The 23,345-nt window shown below is 46.5% G+C and overlaps 1 protein-coding gene across 4 annotated transcripts in view; it reads right to left on the bottom strand.

Annotated features, from left to right (window-relative positions):
* Positions 1 to 23,345, bottom strand: part of LMF1 (lipase maturation factor 1) — a 204,601-nt gene that overhangs the window by 19,166 nt on the left and 162,090 nt on the right. For all 4 annotated transcript variants that reach the window (XM_075767498.1, XM_075767496.1, XM_075767495.1 and 1 more), the window contains 3 exons: positions 8,983 to 9,160; positions 5,727 to 5,880; positions 2,449 to 2,632 (listed from right to left, as the gene is read on the bottom strand). In XM_075767498.1, coding sequence (XP_075623613.1) covers positions 2,449 to 2,632; positions 5,727 to 5,880; positions 8,983 to 9,160 — 516 coding nt within the window. The remainder of the gene's footprint in view (positions 1 to 2,448; positions 2,633 to 5,726; positions 5,881 to 8,982; positions 9,161 to 23,345) is intronic.

A 23,345-nucleotide genomic window follows, 5' to 3' on the forward strand; every position in this document is an offset into this window, starting at 1 on the left:
ACCCCGAGCGGAGGAAGGCGTCGTATGTCAAGCGGTGATGAGGTGCAAAGAGGGACCTGTCACGAGCAGCACAAAGGGATGGTAAATATCTTCCCCCCCAACTCCCTGGCTTTTCTGCAGCCTGTCAGAGCTGGATATGTCAGCTCCTTACCTGGCCACCGCCAACGAACTGCAAAACCAGCCCTCTGGCCGCCTGCTCGGGAAGTGATGGGGCAGACGGTGAGCAGCGGCGTAGAAAAAATCCAGAACTTTTAAAAACAAATTAAATCTAATCCAGAGGCTGAACTAACTCGGTTTTATGGACTCTGTAAACTACCGTATGGGGTTTGCAAAACTTGCCTGGCTTCACAAACTTCTTCTGGGGTTTCGACTTCTGGTTTCTCGTCCTCTCTGCAGCTCTGCGTGACTCAAGTCTGAACAAGAACCGAACGACGGCGACTTCTGGCTGCAGTGGGGGGGCACGGCAGGACAGCCAGCTTTCCCAGGGGTGACAGCTGGCACTAAACACGCAGCTCACAGTTTTCAAACATTCGGCCACTACAAATGAGATTTACTTCCACACTTAAGCAGGTATTTACATGCCTGAACGACCAGATTTGAAAATGCTTGCTGCTGTGCCTAGGCTACTAGCCTTCCCATTATTTTCAACAAGAGTCATCCCCGCTTTTCAGAATGTTTTTTTTCCTCCTTTCTGCACCTTTTTTTAATACCTCTTCTAAGCAGGATCTGAAATTGCTTCACGGAGACCTGTGTGCACCGGGGGGGGCACAGCAAAGTCCCCAGCGGCAGGAAGGCACAAGGGAGCGCAGCACTGGGCACGGGATGCACACGCTGGGATGCCGGGAACGGGTAACAGACCCGTTTCACCCAGTGCTGCCGTAGTGGAGAGGTGACGGATGTGCTCCAGGGCTGATGCACACCTCTGGCACGCACCCACCCGAGCGGGAGGCACGCACCCTCCTCCTGCAGGTGCCAGGAGACCCGCAGCGCTAATTGCTGCTAATGAGCTGGTGTGGACAGACGCCTCGGCAGGCACGCACTCCAGCAGCCCCCTGCGCCCAGGCGAACAGAAACACTTGGGGGAACCTTTCAGTGAATTAAACACTAATAATAAAGACGCAAAGGAGGCCACGTTATTTCCTCTTCCTCCTCCTTCCCAGGCTGCTCCCGTACATCCCGGTCACTCAGCACCTGGCCCGGCTCTGCGGAGAGACGGCACTGGGCTGTGACGGCGTCTCTCAGCACCAGCACAGCCCGCGCTCGCCTGTGATGCATCAGTATTCATGCCCTGTCCTCCTCTGGTCTTAAACCTGAGATCACTTTGTATTTGAAAGCCTGTGGGATATTCCTGCCCTGGAAACAAACAGTCTTTCTCTCATCCCAGAAACGTTTCTCTCCTCTGCAGACACAACCTTTGGGTGGGTGAGCTGGATTTCTTCGCTGCTGGAGTCCTCCCAAAATACAGTCAGAGTTAAACCAAAAGCTCCCATTCAACCTTCTGCACCTCTATGTAATGCTGGGCACCATTGCCGCCTTCAGTTTTAACCTTTGCTGTCGTCTTGCTGAGGGATAAGCATACCTAATGCAGATTAAATGAAATTCCAGCACACAAAAACTAGTGGGGTAAATATAAAACCATAGCCAAAGAGCAATGGTTATGTCATCGCTGAGGAATCCAAAAGGCGCCTAAATGAAAATACCACAAAGAAAGCAAACAGAGAAGTTTGGGGCAGGGGGAGAGGAGCAAGGGAAGAGGATACGCCAGGAGAGGACACAGGAACAAAGAGAAAAGCCTGCGATAATCTGAGATGGGTTTGCCTCATGCCACTGCTGTAAGCCCCGGTTTTGTAAAATCCAGTCCAAGTTCTCATGCAAATAAGATTTTGCAGAATAGGCTAAAAGATATGCAAGAATTAATTTTACGAGTTTCCTCCCTTCTCTTTTTTAATTTATGTCTGTCACCTGTTGGCTGATACCACATGGGGAAAATACTTTGAGGGACCCTACGTCCATATGCAGGCAGGCGGGCAGTGGAAGCAAGTGCCGGTGTCCCCAGGGGCGTCCCTGAGAGGGATGTGGGTTCAAGCCGGTCGGCGGAGCGGGCAGCTGCCAGCCCTGGTGAGTCCCAGGCACCCTGCGAGGCAGCTTCTGCCCCTCCGTGCCACCGCTTCGCGAGGCAGGTGCAGTCCAGGGGCGTTCTCAATGCCTTTAACTCTTGTTATTGCTGAGAAACAATTAAAATGCTTCACATAAAATTTCCAAGAGTTTCATTACACCAGCAGCAGACATCCTTTAGGAATACAACCTTTTTTCTTCTTTTTTTAAACATAAATAACTTAGCCGGGGCTTCAAATATCCACCCACCCACCCCAACACATAGTAAATTCATATAAATTGTTTTTCTTGGTCCAGGGACACCCAAGTCTCAGGACACCCAAAGACACGTACCTGAAAGGCAGCGAACCACATGAGCCAGTCCAGGCGGTAGTGGTAGGGGGTGATAAAGCATGGCCTCCTCTTCAAGTCCCCAGGCTTGCATTTGAAGTCAAACTCCTCCCAGACAGCAGCAGGGTCATTGGGATCCAGGCTGGATGTCCCCTGAAGGATGACTTCTGTTCTCTCCTTGGTAATGCTGTGGGACACACCATGATATTGTTATTTGTCTCAAGTCCTGTAAAATGCTAGTTCATGAGAGTCAACATGGCCACATGAGTCAATGGCCTTGTGGTGCAGTTGGATCCTGATGGGTCAAGCTTCGGAGAACCTGTCTATCCATTAGACTTTTCTCTCTCTAGCAGTAAAGTAGATGAAAAACTCCAAGTTTCACATCCTCCCACGCTTCCCTCTACCACACTGCAGCTGTGCCAGTCCAAGGAGGGACTATGGCCCAAAAAAGATAATTCCTATTAAAATTGATGTGTTTGTCCTTCTAGATCAGAGCCTAACGCTTGTCTAAGACATTGAGAGAATATAACGAGTGTCTCCCAAGTCCCACATAAGCATTTTCAACCTGCACCAACTCTTCTCTTTGTCCCATGTTCTGAAGAAAACCTTTGTTTCTGTTACCCCGATGACTTCCATGATACAAGAGCTTTCTGACTACAAGCTCGAATGTTATGAGAAAGCGGAGATGAGAGATGGTCACAAAACGTTGCTCCATCCCCCAGGTTTTTAGCATGTGCAAAAATAGAGGCTTGTAACTGGCATGTGTGGCTGCCCTAACAGCATGGCCACCGATGATATCTGCCAGGGAGGTTTCACCGGTGATTGTGCATAGAAATCGTGCCCCTGCATTTTGAAGGTCTGGCCCTGAGACCTCCAGCTGCAGGATCAGCAGAGCAGCTTCCGGCTGGGACCACTCCAGCATCCCTTTGTGAGCCTGGCTATCCCTGCAGCACCTCTGGCCGTGGGGTGCTGAGCTCCAGCTTGAACCTTGGCCATGGCAAAGGGCAGGACATGCTCGCAATGAACCCCGGTTAACTGGCTACAGCCACGTGAGCCTTGGGGAGGTGGTTGGCCCTTGATGGAGCACCCCCCAGGAGCTCACTCTTGGGGCACCATTAACAGCTGTCTCTACATGCCCAATCATCTCACCGTCCCGGCTGGAAGACAGGTCTCATGGAGCTATTACTCAGCAAGAGGAGGAGGAGGAGGTAACGTGTGAGCCAGTGCAAGCCAAGCCAAGAAAAGCAGAAAATGGAAACAAAAAAGCCCCCCATACCCAGCTGATGTATAGTTAAAAAGCACCCCAGCCTTATGGCAGGTCACGCATAGTCCCTTTGCTGCTTGGCTGGACTCCCTCTGCACAGCAAGGTGGTAGAGCAGTGGGGATGGCAAACTCTCCAGGCCATGGAAAGCCCATGTGAAAACACCATCATCAAGTTCTCAATGACCTGTCAGTGACGCTCACCTACACTGGAGAGCTGTTTTCCATAACGAACACATAACTGCGTAACTCTGCCTATCAAAGTAGTCCAGTTCCTAACACCCTTTTAATTTTTTACTACTTTGGTCCCTCCTCCTCTAACCCAAGAAATCGAAAGTTTGGAAACACACAGCCTCCACCTTCTCCCCCGATGGCTTCCAGTGATAGATGCTTACAACCCAAGGAATGCTGTATGTCTCCGCTTATAATTGTTACCTACATTTAATAGATTTCTGGATTCTCCAGCCAAGTTCCATATTATACACTGGGCTGAGTTATGAGCCGTGGCCAGCTGCCCAATGGTTAGAAACACACTGTAAATCAGGGACACCAAATTACTAATAAAAGTATGTTCCTACTGTGTGATTCAAAATATGTCAAGTTTCACATAATCGTATATTCATTATAAGCTGCAATCCTCTTTTTATTGGTTTACATAGGCTGGAATTACAAACATATTACAGCAGCATTTCATCACATGCTCTTTAGGTTCTGGTAACTGTTGAAACAGAAACCATAGACTGAAGAAGAAAAAGAACAACAACCCAAAGAAAACAATCTTCCATAGCTTCACCACTCCAGCCTTCAAAGAGGTTTAGGGCTTATTTATCCCTCTCTCTCTCAAAAAAAGGAGAAACTTCAGCATTTTTCACAACTTTCCCAGTGTTGATACTTTTAATCATACTTTTTTCTAACTCTTTTCTTTCCACAGAAATTTCTGCTATTTGAAAAATTAGAGAAAAAATCAAAAAACATCACTGCATCTCCAGTGCTCACAGTGAGACCTGCTCCTCCCATTCACCAACTGCTCGGCCAGCCCTCTCAACAGCCAACCTGCTTCGCCTTTTATAAAAACCTTCTCAATATCTGTTGGCTTCTCCTGTGGGACCTTGTCCAGAGCCCACTAACCCAAGAGCTGCCCATCCCACCTCTCGGCTCAGACCTCTGGGGAACACCACACCATGGTGAGGTGGTGGCAAAGCCAGAGGTCCATGCAGAGAAGACTGGCCCTGTTGTTGCCCCTGGGGCAAGCTGTTCTGATGAAGCCCTGTTTTTCAGCATTTTCTCAGTTGTCGTGGTCAGGAAGAGGCAGGGAGGGACAGCACACGAGAATGGTTATGGTGAGCCCAACCACGGCCGACCTAAGCCTGGTGACCTGTCCCCAGAAACCCCACACTCAGATGCTTAAAAACCAGCCCGGTTGCAAAGGCAGCTGGAGATGCTTCCCTTGTCCAGTCCCACCTTGCAGCCTTAAGTGGGATTTCCTGAGCTGAAGGCAGCAGCCAGATTGCTGCTGGGCCTGTCCTCTCAATCTGTCTTGTTCTTTTTTGAGGCCATTTATACTTTCGTCTCCACAGTTTCCTGTAGCAATGAATTCCCCAAGTCACTCGTTGGAAAAAGCACTTCCTTTTGTTGGCCTTCAATCTGCTACCCAATAGCTTATGTGAATTATTTACAGCGGGGAGAACAAACGTGCGCAGGGGAAGAGAAGTTCACCATAAATATAGCGGGCTGGTGATGGTGAAGACTATCCACTGGATGAACTCTTATGGATATTTTCATCCTGCTATTACATTTGCTACATCAATATAATGAGCTAACTAAAAGTGGCTCAAAGAGAATAAATTATAATTCAGTGGGAAAGAAAACTGCTCCTTTTCTCCTTCTCTCTCATAAACAGATATTCCAAGTTACTGGCTACTGCAAGGATTTCTGTTTAGGTTTAAGGCACACAGACTGGCTATTGGACTATACTGGAGAGGAAGCAGAGCTATAGAATATGCCATTAAAACACATGTACCTTCCAAAAGCTCCGTAGGTGTTCACTATTCTGAGAGGGTTGAACGAGGTGTTCATGACTTGTCTGGAGTTGAGCAGGTTTAGGACAACCGGGATGCTGAGATAAGCAATCAGGAGGCCAAAGGAGATGTTCACCACTTTGCGGACATAGCAGCCTGTTCGGGACACAAAAGCAGACCAGAAGAAGGTCCTTTGACCACCAGTGATGGGCTCTGCTCCCCCCGCTCCCCTGCCTGACCCCCCCCCATGGCAGCCAGGACCCTGCCTGGGTGCTCACAGCTGCTCTCAGTTCTCGGGCTCAGGCTGACAAATGCTCCACCGTAATCAACCCGACCTTGCCAAGGGCCATATGCTATCGCTTCAGAGATCTGCCTTTCTCTAAATAGTCTGAGAAAGGGCTAAAAAGAAAAATGTCTGAAATGTAAGATTAATCATTGCTTTAATACAGGGGAAAAAACACAGCTGGCACTTGCACCTTGCTCAAAATTGCCCTCCTGGTTTGTAAGCCGTGCGTGGAGTGCCTCCAGCTCCCCGTGGGTCCGTTCCTGCCCGTGGCTGCCTCCTCCCCGCTGCCCCAGGCTCTCGCCACCCAGGCTCATTTCTTGCATTTTCCTCCCTCTTGCTCACTAGCTCCATTCAAACCTCATTTGCCTTTTGCAAATCTCTGTTGCTTATTGTTTATGTATGAGCCGCGTGTTGCTTCACCAGCGCTTTGCTATTCGGTTTGCAGAACAGCACAGAGCTGTGCTGGATTTCAGTCTAAGGAGACACCTACTGCAATCAGACAAATAAGCAGAAGTGACCTCTGAGGGGTTCCTACCCTTACGGCCATTTTAAATTTGTTTAACATTAACGGCCAACGGATCAGATTCAAAGCAATTGCATGTAGCTTTCCCCTTATCTCTGCAGGAGAGGGATGTTTATTTGAACCTCTCAGAAGCTATTAATAATTGTTTAGTCTGAGAACATTTCTGGAGAATCATTTGATTAGGGAAGGAGCTTGCTGAGATGCCTCTCCTCGTCCCCTGTGTTGCTGCGAGAGCAGTATGAGTCCGTCAGGCATTTTTTTGTCTTTTAGATGGGCTAAAATTTCTAGCTTGTAATTAAAGAGCAGGTACAGACACAGAAGCCCTCCACCCCATGGGCAGCATCAGCAGCTCCTCAGGTCACACTTTATGGCCATGCGCGGACTGCTCGTCCTTCAGCAGGTGGTGACTGTCATCATGCCCTTGGGGTCACAGCTACTCAGTCATAGAGAAAAAGGGTTTAATACACGAAAAGAACCCCCAACATGGCAAGGATGGAACAAGACTTGGGGAAGAAGCATGGGACATGATCCAAGGGGATCTGGATCAAGCAGGCAGGAGCTGAGCACTAGCAATGGGGTCTCAGTAGGAATGACACACACACACTTCAAGGATGTGGCCAGAGCCTTGTAAAATCAGGTCACGAGAAGGGCATGGCTGGATACCCTCCTGTCTTCTGCTCTAGTGACCCAGGGGTGAGGGCTCCTCTAAGCCTCTTGCCACACAGCCCGTGAGTGCCAGCTCAGCAGCCTTTGCTTTGTTAGCAGAAAAAATATGCAGAAATCCAAATTCACCCAGAATATTATAGATACTCTACCCTTTACTTATGGATTACTCCTTTTTAAAAGCCCAAAACAGGGACACTTTTACACTCCAGAGCGGTGGTAAGTATGGATGGTTTTCCTTGCTTGGGCACCCTGGCTCAGTAAGGTTTTCTGGCGAACATCACAGAAAAGGAACAAGTTCCTCAAAAAAGGGATCTACCTCCCCCTCACGGTGACTCACCGAGTGCCATAGCAAAGGCGTGCCCTTTGGCTTCTCCTCCAGAAAGGAAGGTGCAACTGAAGTGTTGCTTGGGACTGGATGCAAAAATACAGTTGGTGGGAAAGCTCTAGGCTCTCCCAGCCTCTAAAGCAAAGCTACCGGAGAGGAAAAGCTGTTAAAGATTTCTTCCAGCAAAATATGTAAGATAGGAGACAGAAAGTTTAATGAAACTGCATTAGCCTTGCTGAAACCAACACTTCTGTTAATAAGCTGTGTCTCTTGGTAGATGAGAAAGGACTAGAGACAGATGCTGCATCTTGTTGACATTTTTCATTCTTCTGACAGATGTTTAGTATATTTAAAAATGAGCATCTGTGATTGCTGTTGATATTATAAGCAATTTGTTGCTTATATGCGGTTTATAAAAATGCTACAAACACAACTCTCCATCTGTTATGCAGCCCCATGAAAAATATCCCAGTGTTGCTTGTGCAGATGATCTTCTGGAAGAGGGCTGCTTGACAACTCCCTTCAGAAGGAAATATCAGCCACATATTGATCCCTTTTGTTCAGTTACAAAACGTCTTGTATTTGCTTTTCCATGTTCACAATGTGAACATGTGTTCACCTCCTCCCTGCTTTGGGGAACTCGCTCCGTGCCGTTGCAGTGCCCATGCTGCCAGTGGTGGCCACAAGCATCTTCTCCCCTCGCCTTCTCCAACCAGGTCATTGAATGGGGAACAGCCACCTTCCCAGCAGCCAAGTCTCTTTCCCAGTTAGCTAAAGAATTGTTGGACCCAAACCAGATCAACAATCAATTTGGTTCTTTCTGGAAGACCAACCTCATGTCCAGTTACTTAACCAGGGAAGCAGGGTGCTCGGGCAGCCCTAGCACCTGTGGGTGCAAAAGGTAGATGGGTCACAGGGCCACCATGCCACCGTGGAGAGAGGAGAGCAAACGCGAGAGCTGCTTTTGCACTCAACTTCTAACACAAAATCCTCACCTCAAAGTGCGCTGGGTGTTCTGTCCTTGACTTGAAATAGTCAAAAGAAATGGTAAAAGGAAACCCGCAAGATAAATTGCGGAACTCCAAATTGCTTATTTTGGGTTGAATCTGACACTCACTGGGGTGAGAGCAAGGAGGACTGACTCTCAGGAGCAGAGGTGTCAGAGCTGTAGCTGCCCGGACTCGCTGTGGACACTGGTGCCACATGAAGGACATGTTGTCTAGCGGCAATCCTCCCGTGGAAACGTCCCCGCAGACCCTTATGAACCAGCCACCAGCTTCACCTTCATCCTCCGCAGCGTGAGGTCCAGGCACCCTCCAACCCACAGAGGAGACCGTGCAGGGGCAGAGTCATCTCCCTGCCCACCCAGGTTTGCTCCAGAAGCAGAAGACAGCTTTTGAGATAAGCACACCAAACACACCTCTGTGCAACTCGTCCCCCGCTCTGAGAATAACTCACCCAGGGGAAGCTGCTCCCCGGTTGCCTCTTTGAGCTGCATCTGCGCCATCTGCTCTTTCACCCCTCCTCGCCCGGAGCTGAAGAGGAACCCCAGGCTGACGTCGTCGAAGCAGGCGATGCTGGGCACGATGGTCAGCCAGTTGAGGAAACTCAGGTTTCCACTTAGGATCAGAAGAACCTAAACAGGAAAGAAGGCAGCAGAGGGTGTTGCATCTGTTTAAATGACAACAGAAAAGCCTGGTGAAGGAAATGCTGGATGGATTTTAGTGCCCTAGCGCATACTTTGCTGATTTTCCATGATTGCAACAGTGATGGCAAACCTCTCCCTCCCTGCCCAGGCTGCAGCCCAAATGTACCCCACTGGCTTGCAACGCGAGCTCTGCCCTTGCTTTCAGCAGGAGAAAGATCAGCCAGGGTATAGTGTGACTTGATTTCCATAGTGCTCCTGGTGACTGCGCAGCGGTTTGGCCCCAGGGGAATCGTCTGCTTCCTGCTTATGCCGACATATCTGTGACAGTCACATTCCTGAAACCATTCAGGAGGAAATATTGGACCTTCTAATTAAAGAGCAGCATTATATATAGAAGTGTGCGTTTTTTTAAGAGGCTTTTTTTTTTTTTCATTTTAGCTTTTATTGGCCATTTAGGAGAATGCCTTGCATGTGTAAGGCAGAGAAAGTGGAAAAATCTGCAAGCCTTCAGAGGAGTCTCTGTAAATATTTGTACACATTGGGAAGAGCTTTTTGTAGGAACGTGTTATTTTTTGTCTTGCTCTTATGGTGACTTGAAAAATATGAGGAACTTTCTTGCAGTTCTCCAGCAAGTCCTAATGAGCATCAGGAGATGGTGTCTGGGTGCTGCCCATTTACCTTTGGTCATGAATCACATCTTCACAGCACCTGGCTTCATTTTGCAGCTGTAAGACGTCACTTCCTCGCCACGTTCGGCCATGGGGAAGGTGCAGGTACACCCCTGCTCAACGTACGTGCCAACCGCCCACCAGAGCTTTTCATTAGAGCTTCATATAAAACCGAATTTTGGGTTTAATTTGGTTTTAATTTCTATTTTTCCAGCCTAAACTTATTAAAGCCCAGCCTATACTTACTCTTTTTTTTCCTAAGCCAGTATTTTACCTGTTCATAGACCTCACTTGTATTATCTGTACAATTACATCCCTTCTCCTCCTTTATACTTTCGAGCAAGCCAAACCGCTCTGGTCTCCTCTGCCAGAGGACTTCCCTGCCTGCTTATCCCAGCAGACATGCCCTCAACCCGAGCAAGGTTCAATCAATATTTCTGGCTGCTGACAAGGACCGTACGGAGGATATCAGACAGGTCTCACCAGGAACTTGTACGGCGATGCTAACATTTCTCATGCTCAACCAGAACCACCCCTCCCGCTGTGTTTTAACGCCACGTTTATCTTCGCCGCTGGGGTGTCACGTTAGTGCTTGCCAGCCTGTGCACACAAGACCCCCTACACATAAGCAATTTCCAAATACGTGGTTCCCAGCACCAAACAGATGTGTCTGCTCCTAACCCACGGTGCATCATCCCACGTGTCGCACAGCCCAATTTCATCCCATCTGCCCATTAACCTTGGGAAGGCAGGAGCCCGGCCTGCACTGACACCACCAAGGATGCTGAGAACTGATGGACTCAAAAATTCATTGCTTTACTTTCATACACAATGTGGTTTTTAACCAAAAGCACCTGAAGCATTGAATTGCTCCACGTTTCATCCGAGAAAGGATTGCTGCCAGCACAACCTTGCTGACACCAAGACTTGCACCAGATGCAAGTGTGACGTTGTGAACTTGCTCCAGTGCCAGCAAAACAACGCATCAAACGAAGCCAACCCCAGGGTGGTGGCTGTGAAGACACGTCTGGGTTTCCCCAGGGCTGACCAGCCATCGCAGCGGTCACAAAGGAACATGTTAGGAGTGATTTAGTGTGTTGGCATAAGGCAATATATGGGAATCCACACATGCAAAGACAAGAAGAGAAAAGCAGCTGATGCCTGTTTGGGACTATTTGAGTTTTGAGGCTGATTTGGATTCTTGTCCCATTAGTCACACTTGGGGTTTAGCCCTAATTAACTAGCTGTTCCTCAGACACATTAAAACAAAAGAGGAGGAAAAAAAGGGAAGAAAAGAAAGTAGTCTCACCATCTTATCCATAAAAAATGAAGGTTATAAAGCTGACTTAATGTATTACACATTGAAAAATAATGCCCTGATGTAACAAAGTCATTTATTTTTCAGCCTTCAGACCAGCTAATGAGAACTTCCCCCACCTTCCAGCTGGGTTGAAAGCTGTAACCTTGATTAGCACCGCTTTTATTTTATTTAAAGAACATTTCTCCATGCACACAGCTGAACTTTATCCTCCTGTGAACTGTTTACTCACAATTTTTAGTGCATGTGGTTAAGGAAGACTTACCAGACAGTGCAAGACCAAACACGTGAACCCACGACACCCCCAGCATCTCACCACAGGCAGAGGAGCTGCAGCATGGACCACACTCCTACCAAATTAACCTCAGCCCCACCACTGGTCTCCTCTTCTCAGTGAACAAGCAATGAAGCTTTTGGAAACCCTGAGGAGATGCAGAAACTGAAGGACTGACCACAGACCCAAGAGGCACAACTGAAGTTCTCCACTGCTTCTCCAGCCCATGTTGCACCCAAGGACAGTGGGTCTCTGGAGGAAACCCAGCTGCCTTGAACTCAAGTCAAACACAGGATGACTCTTTGGGAGATGGAGACCATCACAAACTTGCCACTCCCATGGCAAAGCACACCTGTGGGTCTACCTTCTCCAACATACCCAAAACCCTCACAATGAACACCAAAAAGCTACATTCCAAGCAAAGAGGAAAACTTACTGAACCTTGCAGGTTCTCCTCCTCTGGCCACGATGATGAAAGCTCAGACAGACACTGGCAGATATCAACCCCACTGTGTAATGTATCACATAGCCACTATCATGGTAAAACTTACTGCAGCACAAGATAGACCATACAACAGCAAGTCTTTGCCTAAATCCTGGGATGTCTGGGAATGCTGCAATGTTTTTTTTACATATTTCTTCATGCTGCCCTTGGCTTTTAGAGATGTGTCTCTTGACCTCATTCAGAGGTCTCTGATCTCTGCTGGGGCTTGTTCCAGAGCAAGGTCTCCATGGCCATGCCAACTGTATGGGTGGGAACAAGGAAGCGAGCCCACCACCTTACTTCATAAGCAGCACATTTAATTTGTTTTCAAGGACTTCTGGGCATTATTAGGATTTTGTTATACTCACGTAACATGAGGAGGCTCCAACTGCAATGTGGACCCATTTAGCTTGGACTTGCCAAAACAGATGGTAAAAGGACAGTTCCTGTCCTGAAAAAAACCTAAATCTAAACATACCGGACAAAGCTAGATCAAAATTAGGATGTATTACAGCTGTGTTACAGGCAGAGAGTGGAAGAATTTTGGCACCTAATTCTTCTTTCAGCAACGCTCTCTGGGGATATCGCCTTAAAGAAACTCACTCAGGACCACATGAGGAGTCTTGCAGCAGAACCTGAAATAGGACCCAAATTCCCAATTACAAATCCAATGTCTTAATTACAAGTCCTCCCCAAAATACCTATGTGGACAGATGTTGGTCCCCAGAGTTTCCCTATGGTTTATTCTGGAGTGCCCCCATCCATCGTGCCCTTTCCTCCCCTGAAACAGGCTCACTGTGCTGCTTGCTCTCCTGCTCGAACATAAGAGGTGGTCTCCCAAAATACTACTCCAAAATGCAAACATCAACAACGCATTCACAATTGCAGTCTGAGGACTTTCAGCCAGTGTTCTGTTAAAAAGATGTACATTTTCTTATTAAAAATGACAACAAATAAATGTTAAAATCATGTCATTTCATATTTTATATGATAGGCACCATTTTTTAAAATATGGTGATTTGCAAGTTACAATTTTCCAAACCCCAGTGGGACTCTTCAGTAACAGAGTCACATGATCCTAAAAAAAGTGAGAGATCTGACCAATTACACTAAGTAAAAAAAGTCCTAACTGTTATTTAGTTAAAAAATAATTACTTATTTATCCTGAGTTGGATAATTATCCAGAATTATGAGGGGAAAAAAGTATTTAAATCTGAATTACATACACAGGTTCTTGAGCATAACGTTGTACTCAAGGTTTGGTGCTCCACCTTTGCCCTGAATGTGATTTAGTTCAATGCATATTAATCAGCCTGTATTCATTAACGCACTTCTCACTTAGCTACTTTGTTAGGAAACTCTGATCCTTTTCTGATTTGATTTGCCTCGTGCAATTGCAGTAATATTAAGAAAATAGTTCTGCACTTTGCCACTTCTGCGGAGGCTCATTTTACAGCTTCGTATGGAGCGACTGGGTGGTCCATGGGAGGGTTTTTTCAGTAGTGATTCACCTCTCTTTATTGCTTGGAAGTCAGAAGCAAGATATCTTATTTCCACCAGCCCTTAAAAATCAAGGGATTCAAAAATAATACAAGTTTGGCGTTTTCTGGTCTGTGGGTGGAATCACGAATCTGACACATTTTTAACTTCTGTTATTCCGACCGAGTCTCGATGCTCACGCCGGCCGCTGCGGCTGCTGCCCGGGCACCGGCAGCGGATTCAAACACGGGTTAATAGGATACCCTGCTGAGGGGTGCTGAGCACCCTGAACCCCTCAGCTTTGCAAAAATAAACCTCAAAGGAACTCCCGCTTCAAAGTCAATTAACAGGAAAACAGCCAATTTTTCAAACGTGCCGACGGGTGGCTGTCCTAGCAAACGGTTTTGTGGCCGTTTTTGCACAAGGTGTACGCTATTTGATCGACGTGTCCGGCCAGCATTAAGGGTGAAGCTTTGTCAGCTGAGCAACCGGTGTCTTCTGCAGCACCGATCCTGCGAGCGCAGCATCCCCCAGGGTTAGTGGATTCTTTGCGATTCAAACTAGTATTTGCCTTGGCAGGCAGTGCACATTTACCTAAATCCTTCCTTTTCTGTGTGAAACCTCCTAAGCCTCCGTGTCCTGCTCTCTCCCTGCCCTGGCAAAGCAGAGCCGCGCTGGTTCCTGGCGGGAAGTTTAATTTATCACGAGTTTCTCCGAGCAGTGAGGGGAGAGATCTCCGATCACCGCGTGCTTGCCTCCTGCCCCGGGAACTGAAGGGGGTGCACGTCTCACACTGGTGCTGGTCATTTGGGTTAAGCCACCAAACTTCCCAAGGTCTCATTTCACCCACGTGCAAAGCAGGTGTGTGGGTGCCGGACCCCCTCTGCACCCACGTTTTGAAGGTAAGGACACCAAACCCCTCCAGGAGCTGGTGCTGCTGGTCTGGCAGAGCACGGAGAGCATCGCTGCTCCTTCCCCATCAGCTGCATGAAGAAGTAGTTTGTTGCGTATACCTCACAGTAATTTCAGCCTTTGCACCATGCCAGGCTTGGCCCTTCTGTGCTCCTACCACGATCGCAACCCAACCGTATCTCCGTATCTCCACCCTATGGACCTCTGCTGCAGTGGATGGGCTGTGCCCTCCCCACCTTGGTCTTGATTTGTGTTTACCGAGTGTCTTTCTCTTGCTGGACAATATTTAAATGCACAATTATAACAAACAGATGGTATCAACCCCTGTGGTGATTTTAAAAAATTTTTTATTAAAGCACAGTATTAATCATGGTAATTGGGTAGGAACTTTAAGGTTATAAAACTACAGCATGTCTAATGAGCGAGCTCCTTATAGGAGGAACTGAGGTTTTTAATCTAATAATGTCAGTTTTATGGATTATGACTGGAGTTTTATGAAGTGTGATATGAAATACTGTGGATTCATGGCTCTCACTGGATTAATTTGGAAAAGTAGTTTTCCTGGTTCTAGGCCCAAAAACAATTATTCCTTACATTTCTGTCCCCTGCACTGTTACCAAACCCCTCTGTCAGAAAATGGGCACCTACACCCATAACTTTTTTACAGGTTAGACTTCTTTGTTTGGCTGGTTTTTATTTTTTTAAATCACAGATTGTTATAAACATACAGTAGGTAGGAGAAGCTCATATTCTGTGTAGCAGACTGTATATTTGTCCAGAAGGAACAACAACGGGCTGTAAACTCTTAAACACAGTCGAGGGCTGGCTGGAGCTTGCAGGCTCCATCCGAGCATGGGGACACGGTCACCATGCAGCACCAGAGCTTTCTGATATTAAGCCATTGGCACAGAAGAGAAAAATTGGGGTGCCCGAAAGAACTATAATTTATTTAAAGAGAAAAACATAGGAGCAGAGGGCTGGAAAATACCTCAGGAAGCTGTCCAGTCTTTCCTGGTGCCCTAAGGTAGAGTCGTCTCTACCTGTACCATAGTGGGTTTGTCTAAACTCTTCCTAGAAGCCTTGTGAGTGATGGAGCCCGGTCCCTGGCCTTCCTGGGCTACCCGCTCCACTATCTTTAAATTATTCCTAATATCTAGCCTGAGTCTTCCTTGACAATATTTGATCCCATGACCCCTACTCTGCTCACTAGCATCAAAGACTCTTCTCTTCTATCTGCAATAGCCTTTCATGTAGGTGAAAACTGTCCCTCATCCACTGCCTCTTCCCTCCCAGTAATGTTCTCGTTTGGATTAAACGATCCCAGTTGGTCCGCCCCTGCCTTGTGAATCCAGTCTCTAGATGTCTGTTTATTCTCACCATCCTTCGGATTTTCTCTAGCTGGGACATATCTTTCCTGAAGGGAATGCCCAAAATTGAGCCACAGCTTTTAGCTCCAGCCTGACCAGCGGCAGAGAGCAGGAAGTATTTATATATTCGGAGCACAAAGAATTTATATATTCCAGTAGGATGTTTGTCCTTCCTGCAACAGTGCAGCCCTGCTGACTCGACTGCATTGCCAAGATTATTCTGAATATTCATCATGTGCATCAATACCCTTTACCTGAGCATGGTCTGCTAATATTTGACATCATTAATGACAACCCTGAATATTCCTAGATAGACCCTGGGGAAACCCCTTGATAAATCCTTCCCTCTGACAGTGAGCCATTGATAACTGCTGAATAGACTTTCCAACCTGTTTTGTCCACTGGATGGTATTACCTACTTCTTACAGCCCCCATTTTCTTGGGTTGTTTATGAGACTTCATGTGAAACAGTTTCAAAAGCCTCAGCAAAAGCATGTATTGTTTATCCTCTATTCATGTGCCTTGTTTTGTCAATGAAGGAAAGATGACTGCTTTTACATGGTCTGCTCTTGGCAAAACCATGACAGCTGTAGTTATCCCCCACGTTTTCTGGAGGTATTTAGAAATGGCCTGTTTCATCATTTTTTCCCCACTATTTTTCCAGTAAAGCTCTGTAATGTCCTGGTTCTTCCTTTTTTCTCTCTTTAGAGGACAGGTACTCATTAGCTCTTCTCTGTTCTTTCATTACTTCACCTATGTTCTATGAATTCTCAAAGATAATCACTAATGCTGACAGGATTTCAACAACCAGCTCCTTAACAGCCCTAGGATGGATTTGAAAAGATCTGACTTAGCTAAGTGCTCTCCAGCTCTCCCCAGCTTGTGGCTGAGGTCATCCTGCTTTGTTACTGGTATTAATTATACCAACAGCCACGTGAGATGTGACTTTTTAGTGATGACTGTTAAAAAAAAGGCACTAATCATTTCAAGATAAAACACAGACCAAATTTATCAATTAAAAAAATATTGTAGAAAAACCGAAAGTAAACCTGCTTCCTTGCACACAAAATAAACCACCACTTACTCACCCTGTGCTAGTGAAAGCTGGAGAATAAAGAGCCCGGCTCATCTGTGAGCTGTCAAAACTGCAGTACCTGGGTCCTGCATGGATCTTCTTATCGCAGATGCCCAGAGCCACATGCGGACAGCAAAGACCCTTTCTCCTGATGGACCTGCTGCTGGATCTCCAGAACTTAAGAAAGCTCCTCAATGGAATTGCATGTCACCAAGGAAGAGGAAATCAGTCTTTTAAGCTGGATTTTATGGATCCTTATGAAGGAGCAGATGTGAGGAGGAGCCCATGTCACCACCCAAGAACGCATGTGCCGTGCCCTCTGGAGCTACCAGGGAAAGCAGTGGAATTTGGCACTGGCAGGACCATCTGGTCCTCATCCCTTTCCATCCTGTGTGTGACAACAGTGCTACTCCACAGCCATGCTGGGCCTAATGGCAAGGGTCCCAGCTGAGAGAAGTGCCCACACCAGACCCATCTGCCACGGCTGAGCAAAGGCACTATGGGCTCCTCAGCTCCCTGTGGGAACCAGGGACAAGCGGGAGTTTGGAAATGACCCAACCAGGCCATGCCTTTGAGCAGAGGGTGACAAATCCTGGTGGTATGGGTGACACCACGGGAAAAGGAGACCTGCCATCACCCACCTCAGTCTGTTTGCCCGGTCCCCAGCATCACTCCTTGCTTCTCTGCTGGCTTCTTCTCTTTCTGGTTTCCTCTGGGCACCCAGCCCCTGGGCTGGGTGAAAGGTGGATGGTGGCATGCTGGTGCCACCAGAACTGAAAGCACAAGAGCTACCAACTGCGTTGGGGACACTTCATCACCCACAGTCTCCATGCCATCTCTGCCTGGGATGGATCTTTATAAAAAAAATACCAGCTTTGTCCAAACGGGCGTACATTGCTTTGGCTTTGGTTAAGCGGTTAACTCTGCTCTTCTGAAAGCTGTGGCCCTGCCGCCAGAGAATCTCCTACTCATAACATCAAAAGTTGGTCCTTCCTGTAAGAGATAGGAAGGACAAGCCTCAAAAGCCAAATTTGATTTTAATGTGCCTCCAGTTACTTGCGTACCATGAAAACATAGCCTCCCACAAAGAAAAACAGGCTATCATTCCCCCATCTGGTTTCAGTTTGAAAAATACTTATATACGTAGTTTTTTCCCAAAAGTTATTGTAGGCACAGGCAAAAAATTCCCATTAAACAACAACAGCAAGAACCTTTAATTTTCCCCTATTATTAATTTAATCTCTTGTTAACTTCTTGACTCAGTATTTGCATGAGGATTTAATCTCTGCTTCACAGAGCTATTTAGTGCAGGAAAATACATAGGAAAATAACTGCCTCTGTCCACGTGCTCTGTTTTAGACAGCAGATAAAATCATTTTGTGAATCCCACAGAAATTCAGAAAGCTCTTGGAAGTACCAGGAGAAAAAGGAACAAAGTCAGTTGTGCTGGTAAGACGCAAAAGAACGTGGCTTGACTTCAGTTTACTTTTGGAAACGCAGTGAATTAGGTGATCTCGACTTAATTTACATTACAAAACACAGCTCTGGAGAGAAAGTAAACTCCCTTTTTCCATCCTTCACCTGCTGTGGGGACACCTGATCTCAGGAGACCTGGATGCTCCTCAGAGACCTCAGCCCTGAGTTTCCAAAAGAGGTGGAAGCACCTACCCAGCTCACTGGGAATATCGTGGAGTCAGGAAATAGCCCAAATTTAGTATCCAAAACACGATTTCATAGGCAAAAGCTGAGTATTTCCTTACCACAAGATGATAGGAGAGAACCCACATATTATTACCACATTTAATACAGAAATAAGAAAATAATAAACCTTGAGATGCCCGTTGCACACACATGCTGCACACCTCTAGTTAGCGAGGAGTCACTCAGACACGACCAAATATATGGAAATGATTCACTTAGAGGCAGAGGAATTAGCTAGAATTCAACACATTTTATAATTCACACGCTGTATACAGATTTCTGTTTGCCTGAGTAACTATGGCTGGGGGCTTGAAGAACTGCGTTAAAAAAGACCCATATTTTTCCCTAAAAAGCAGAGATCAGTATTTAAAATATTTATAAATACTTGTACAGTTAGAGACTCCCCTGAACTTATAAATGTAGAATGGAAACATTGAGGAATAAAATAACTATAGACGCACAAATGCAATCGTGCAGCAATCTTAACTAAAATTTGTCCTTGAAGTGGGTCAGATTTTGACATATTACAAATTGCACTGTAAGGGTTTTGCAATCCCTGGTCTAAGTACCTGGTCTAAAGTTACAAACAGAACTGTGCTAAAGCAATAGGGAGCCAAACCCTTTCCATTCCTGTTACATACCCGACATTTGTTCTTGATCTAAATGTGAAGCAATATAAATGTCTCACTCCCTACTCATTTTTAATTTGTAGCTATATGAACCACCTACTGTAATTCCCACAGATTATAGGATTTGACTGCAGAGCATTTCTATGGATAAGCACAACTTCCAGATTTTCAATGGAAAAAAATTTAAAGAGAAGCAAGTGAGTGAGAGAGGAGTGATTATATTTTTTAATATATAGAGAGAGATATATACACACACACTCCATATATATATATATATATATATAAAAAATCATCTCACACTCCAGCCCTCCACCTGACCTCCAGGGATGAGTGGTCAGGAGAAGCACGGACTCAGTGCGGGCTGCCCCTTCTGAAACATGCAGGACTGCGGTTGGGATACCGGGATGAGAGACAAGTCCTGTGCCAAAAGGGTTAAAAACTTAGTTTATTCTATTTATCATGTAGCCCAAGATGTTGTAGTAAGTATCCCTATTCCAGGAAATTTTATACATTTAATTCAATTACCAATGTATTGTGTGAGAATTTAGGATTGGTTGCTCACTTTGGATCTAAACTGCAACCGGACTCCTCCTGTCCTGCTCCTGCAGAGCCAAGATACGTCTCCAAATTACTGACTTTGACACATTTATTCTGCTCTGCAGCTTTGTTATGTAAAATACCTCTTGGTGTTGCTTGATCTGTTGACTCTTTTGCTAGAGGCTACAGTGTTCCACATTAATATATTACAGGCTAAATAACTGCTGAAGGACTGCTTATGTAAGTGTTGGACCAATATAAAATGAAAGAATAATTTTACAGAAGGAAGGAATTTTTCACTACTCTGCTCTGAATTATCAACATCTTTCCACCCCTGATGGTAAAGGGGTAAGCTGTCATGAAGACACTTAATGGCAAAAACCTTTCAACACCTTATTTATTTTTTACTAAAGACCAAAGAGCATTCTCATGGACCAGCAAATCTCAACGAGCTTTTCAACAGAATCCAACAGAGGACCAATTTCAGGTAATTCCTTCCTGATTTTACTCCAGTTTGCTCCAAAAAGTTGACTTTACTGGCAGGCCTCCAAGATTAGGATGCTGTTTAGGAGGAGGAAAGCAAGCCCAGGTAAGACCAACTCCTCTAAGTTTGGGACAGAGTTTCTCCATGGAGAACATGACAGCACATGAAAAGAGGGTGGCAAAAGAGCGAGGGAGACCCTCTCTACAGACTCTCAGCTTTTGAGCTCGTACAGGGGTAACTCAGAAACAATTCTAGCTGCTAACCCAAACCAGCCCTGCAGGCAGGTAACACTCACGAGGCACTGACTCAAAACACTAACCATTAGCAGAAGACTTGGCAGGTCACCACCAAAACTTCTGTCGCTGTCAGGAGGAGGTGGAGCAGGAAGAGGCAGAGCTACCGGAGCGAACTACCCCGTTGGTTTGTACCAGCATGAGATCAGGATCTGGCCCCGATTCAGTCCCGAGAAAAAACGTATCAGCATGTAATTATGGGGCCTTGTGAAACAGGATGTAAAACCAAGTTCCTGATTACTCATGGTCATAAAAGAGACCATGGAATTTTCTACGAAGCTGGGAAAAGCAGGATGCAGAAGATATCAACCCAAACTCCAAGTCAGGTTGTTACAACCAGGGCACCACAGCCCTTCCCGGCATCCCCGCGGGGCCCTGCAGCCCTGGCAGTCGCCCCCCCCGGCACATGGCCGAGGAGCGGTGACGTCCCACCGCGGGCACAGAGCTCCAGACGTGCTGTTTGCAAAATGCTTCAGGATCCATCCACAGGACAAGAGCGCTGTGGAAAACCAGAGCATTGTTCCCCCAGAGCACGCCTGGGTTTCTTCACTCGGCGCGAGAGCAGCGCTCATTCTGATTAGCTCATTTCATCAATAAAGTCAAACAGCACATTAAAAAATTTCTACATCTATTAATGGTCCAAGCGGTTTGCTAACCAGCTCCGTCCCACTCTAAAAATACTTTTATAGCAAATGTAGAGTTCAAGTCCAGCAGAAGTGCTCTGCTTCAGTGGTATCTCCAGATGGGTTATGTTGGAAAGAGCCCCACACCACACTCTTGGGAGGGACAGCAAGCTCTGCCCTCCACAGGGAGAGCAGGTTGGAAAGGATTTTTTACAATCAGAATTTGTGGATTTGTCAAAATATTACATGGGCCAGACCCAGCTCTGAGCACCTTTCCCAGGAAACCCTGTTCTCATCCAGGATGCTTGAAGACCATCATTCTGGTTTGTGGGACACCATCAAATCTGAGCTTACAGAAGTGACACACAAGTGGAATTGCCATCCTGTGCCTGATATTTTCTTCTTGTAATAACAGCAACAGGGTCAGGCTACAGACTCCTCGAGCACCCGCTCTCCCCCCGTGCACAGCCCCAAACCGCAGACTGCCCCCAGCTCCCAACCCCTGCGGCCACGGGGACACTCGTGTGCTGGGTGGCTTGCATGCCAACGTGGAGCAGCTACGAAGCCAGGTCTGTCAACCGGTGGAGACAGTCAGACACAAGATAAGGCAGATCAATGGCAAATAAGCTAAAAGCAGTTACCTGACTGTAAGAAAATGATGCATTGGGTTTTTTTTTTCTTTTTAGCACGGCAGTAAGGTCTTAAGAGTGCCACAGCAGTGGTGTTTAATGACGAGCTCTTGACTGTTTTGGTTAACAACCAGCAGTTGGTTTGTAATATCAAAACCAACTTTCTACTGAAAAGTGATTGAAGAACACACCCGTGAAAAATTGTTTCACAGCTTCCTTTCAAGCCAGTTTCCAATTTGAGCTAGACACCTAGTAAATAGCATTATGGCTTTAAAAAAATAATCCTAAATATAACCATGTCTTTTGGACAGCACTAGCTGGACTGGGCAATACTTGCCTGGTCAAATTGTTCTGGGAGCATTTTGCTGCAGGTTTTTATTTTTCCTCTCTGCTGAGGTCTGCTACATACTCGGATATTAAGACATCATAAGAAAAATTCCAACATGGCAATTAATCATTAACTGTCATAGTTTTCCATTAGGTGCAAATTTAAGGTTATAAAACTGTCAGAAACCTAAACAGTTACATGGGCTGCTTGTGCTATTGGCTGGATGCGCTTCTGGAAGCGGATGCAGACAAATACCTGCGGTGCTGTGGGCTGCAGCGCCTCGGGAGCAGCCGAGGCCATCCTCGTGGGAAACCGCCCGGCTGCCGAGAGGTGGTCGTGACGTGGTCGTGGCGTGGTCCTGCGCTGCTCATGCAGCTGGACATCTGGCTGGTGGGTCGTCCCTGTGAAACCACTCGGGTTGGTTGTTATTTGTAACGCAAGGTTTGGTAGGAGTCCGCTGGACATCTTGTCCACGGCCTGCGAGTCACACTGAAGATGCCTTTGGTGAGCCACGGAGCACATGGCTCATCTAGTGGATAGGGAACAAGGAGGGAATGTCAGACGGATGAATTAAGATGATGCGAGGATGTGGGAAGCCCTCAAGAGAGGAAATACTGCCTTTAAGTTGACAGATTATACATCCCCTTGAATGAGAGGACCTTAGGTCCATATTTCTAAGGAATATGGAATATGGGACCAAGGAGAATCACTTCCACATGGTGGTGTTTTGAATTCAATCGTGTGCAAAAAGCCCCAGCAGACGGTCACTTACTCAAGTGGCAAAATGATGGCTTTAGCTTTACACAGTAGCGGGGATCAAGAACGCCTCACGAGGCATCCCTAGCACCTTGGTCTTTCCCAAAAGGCACACGGGTTTCAGGCACAGCAGGTTTCAGAGGACCGAGACCCGTGTACAGTTTCACAGGGCCCTTCCCACCAGCTTCAACAGGACCGAGTCATTGCAAGGACAAGCCAGCGGTTTGACTCGTGAGTCGATCAAACCGCAGACGCCATTTCATTTGCTGTTTCTGCTTCAGAGCAAGCATCATGTCCTAACGTTAACATACAGGAAAAGAAGTATTCAGCAAAAGCATTTTTCACCCTAGTGGAAGTAATCCTTGTTTGAGGTCTATCCTGTTTTAATTGCAATCTGAAATAGCCTGTCAATAGGCAGAAATCAATAACTTGCTCACCAATTACATGGCAAAGCCCAGAACTCTAACTGTAATAAATGCTAGATGATTATTGAATTATCAATAATAAAGTAGAACAGTATTAAGACTAGAAAGTGAAAGCCCTTCTTCCAGAATCTCCTTTTCTCTACTAATTAGGACATTCTTCACTGAGACACGTGTGGGTTCAAAATTCCCTC

Source organism: Balearica regulorum, chromosome 15, assembly GCF_011004875.1.
Source record: "Balearica regulorum gibbericeps isolate bBalReg1 chromosome 15, bBalReg1.pri, whole genome shotgun sequence".
Lineage (NCBI taxonomy): Eukaryota > Metazoa > Chordata > Aves > Gruiformes > Gruidae > Balearica > Balearica regulorum.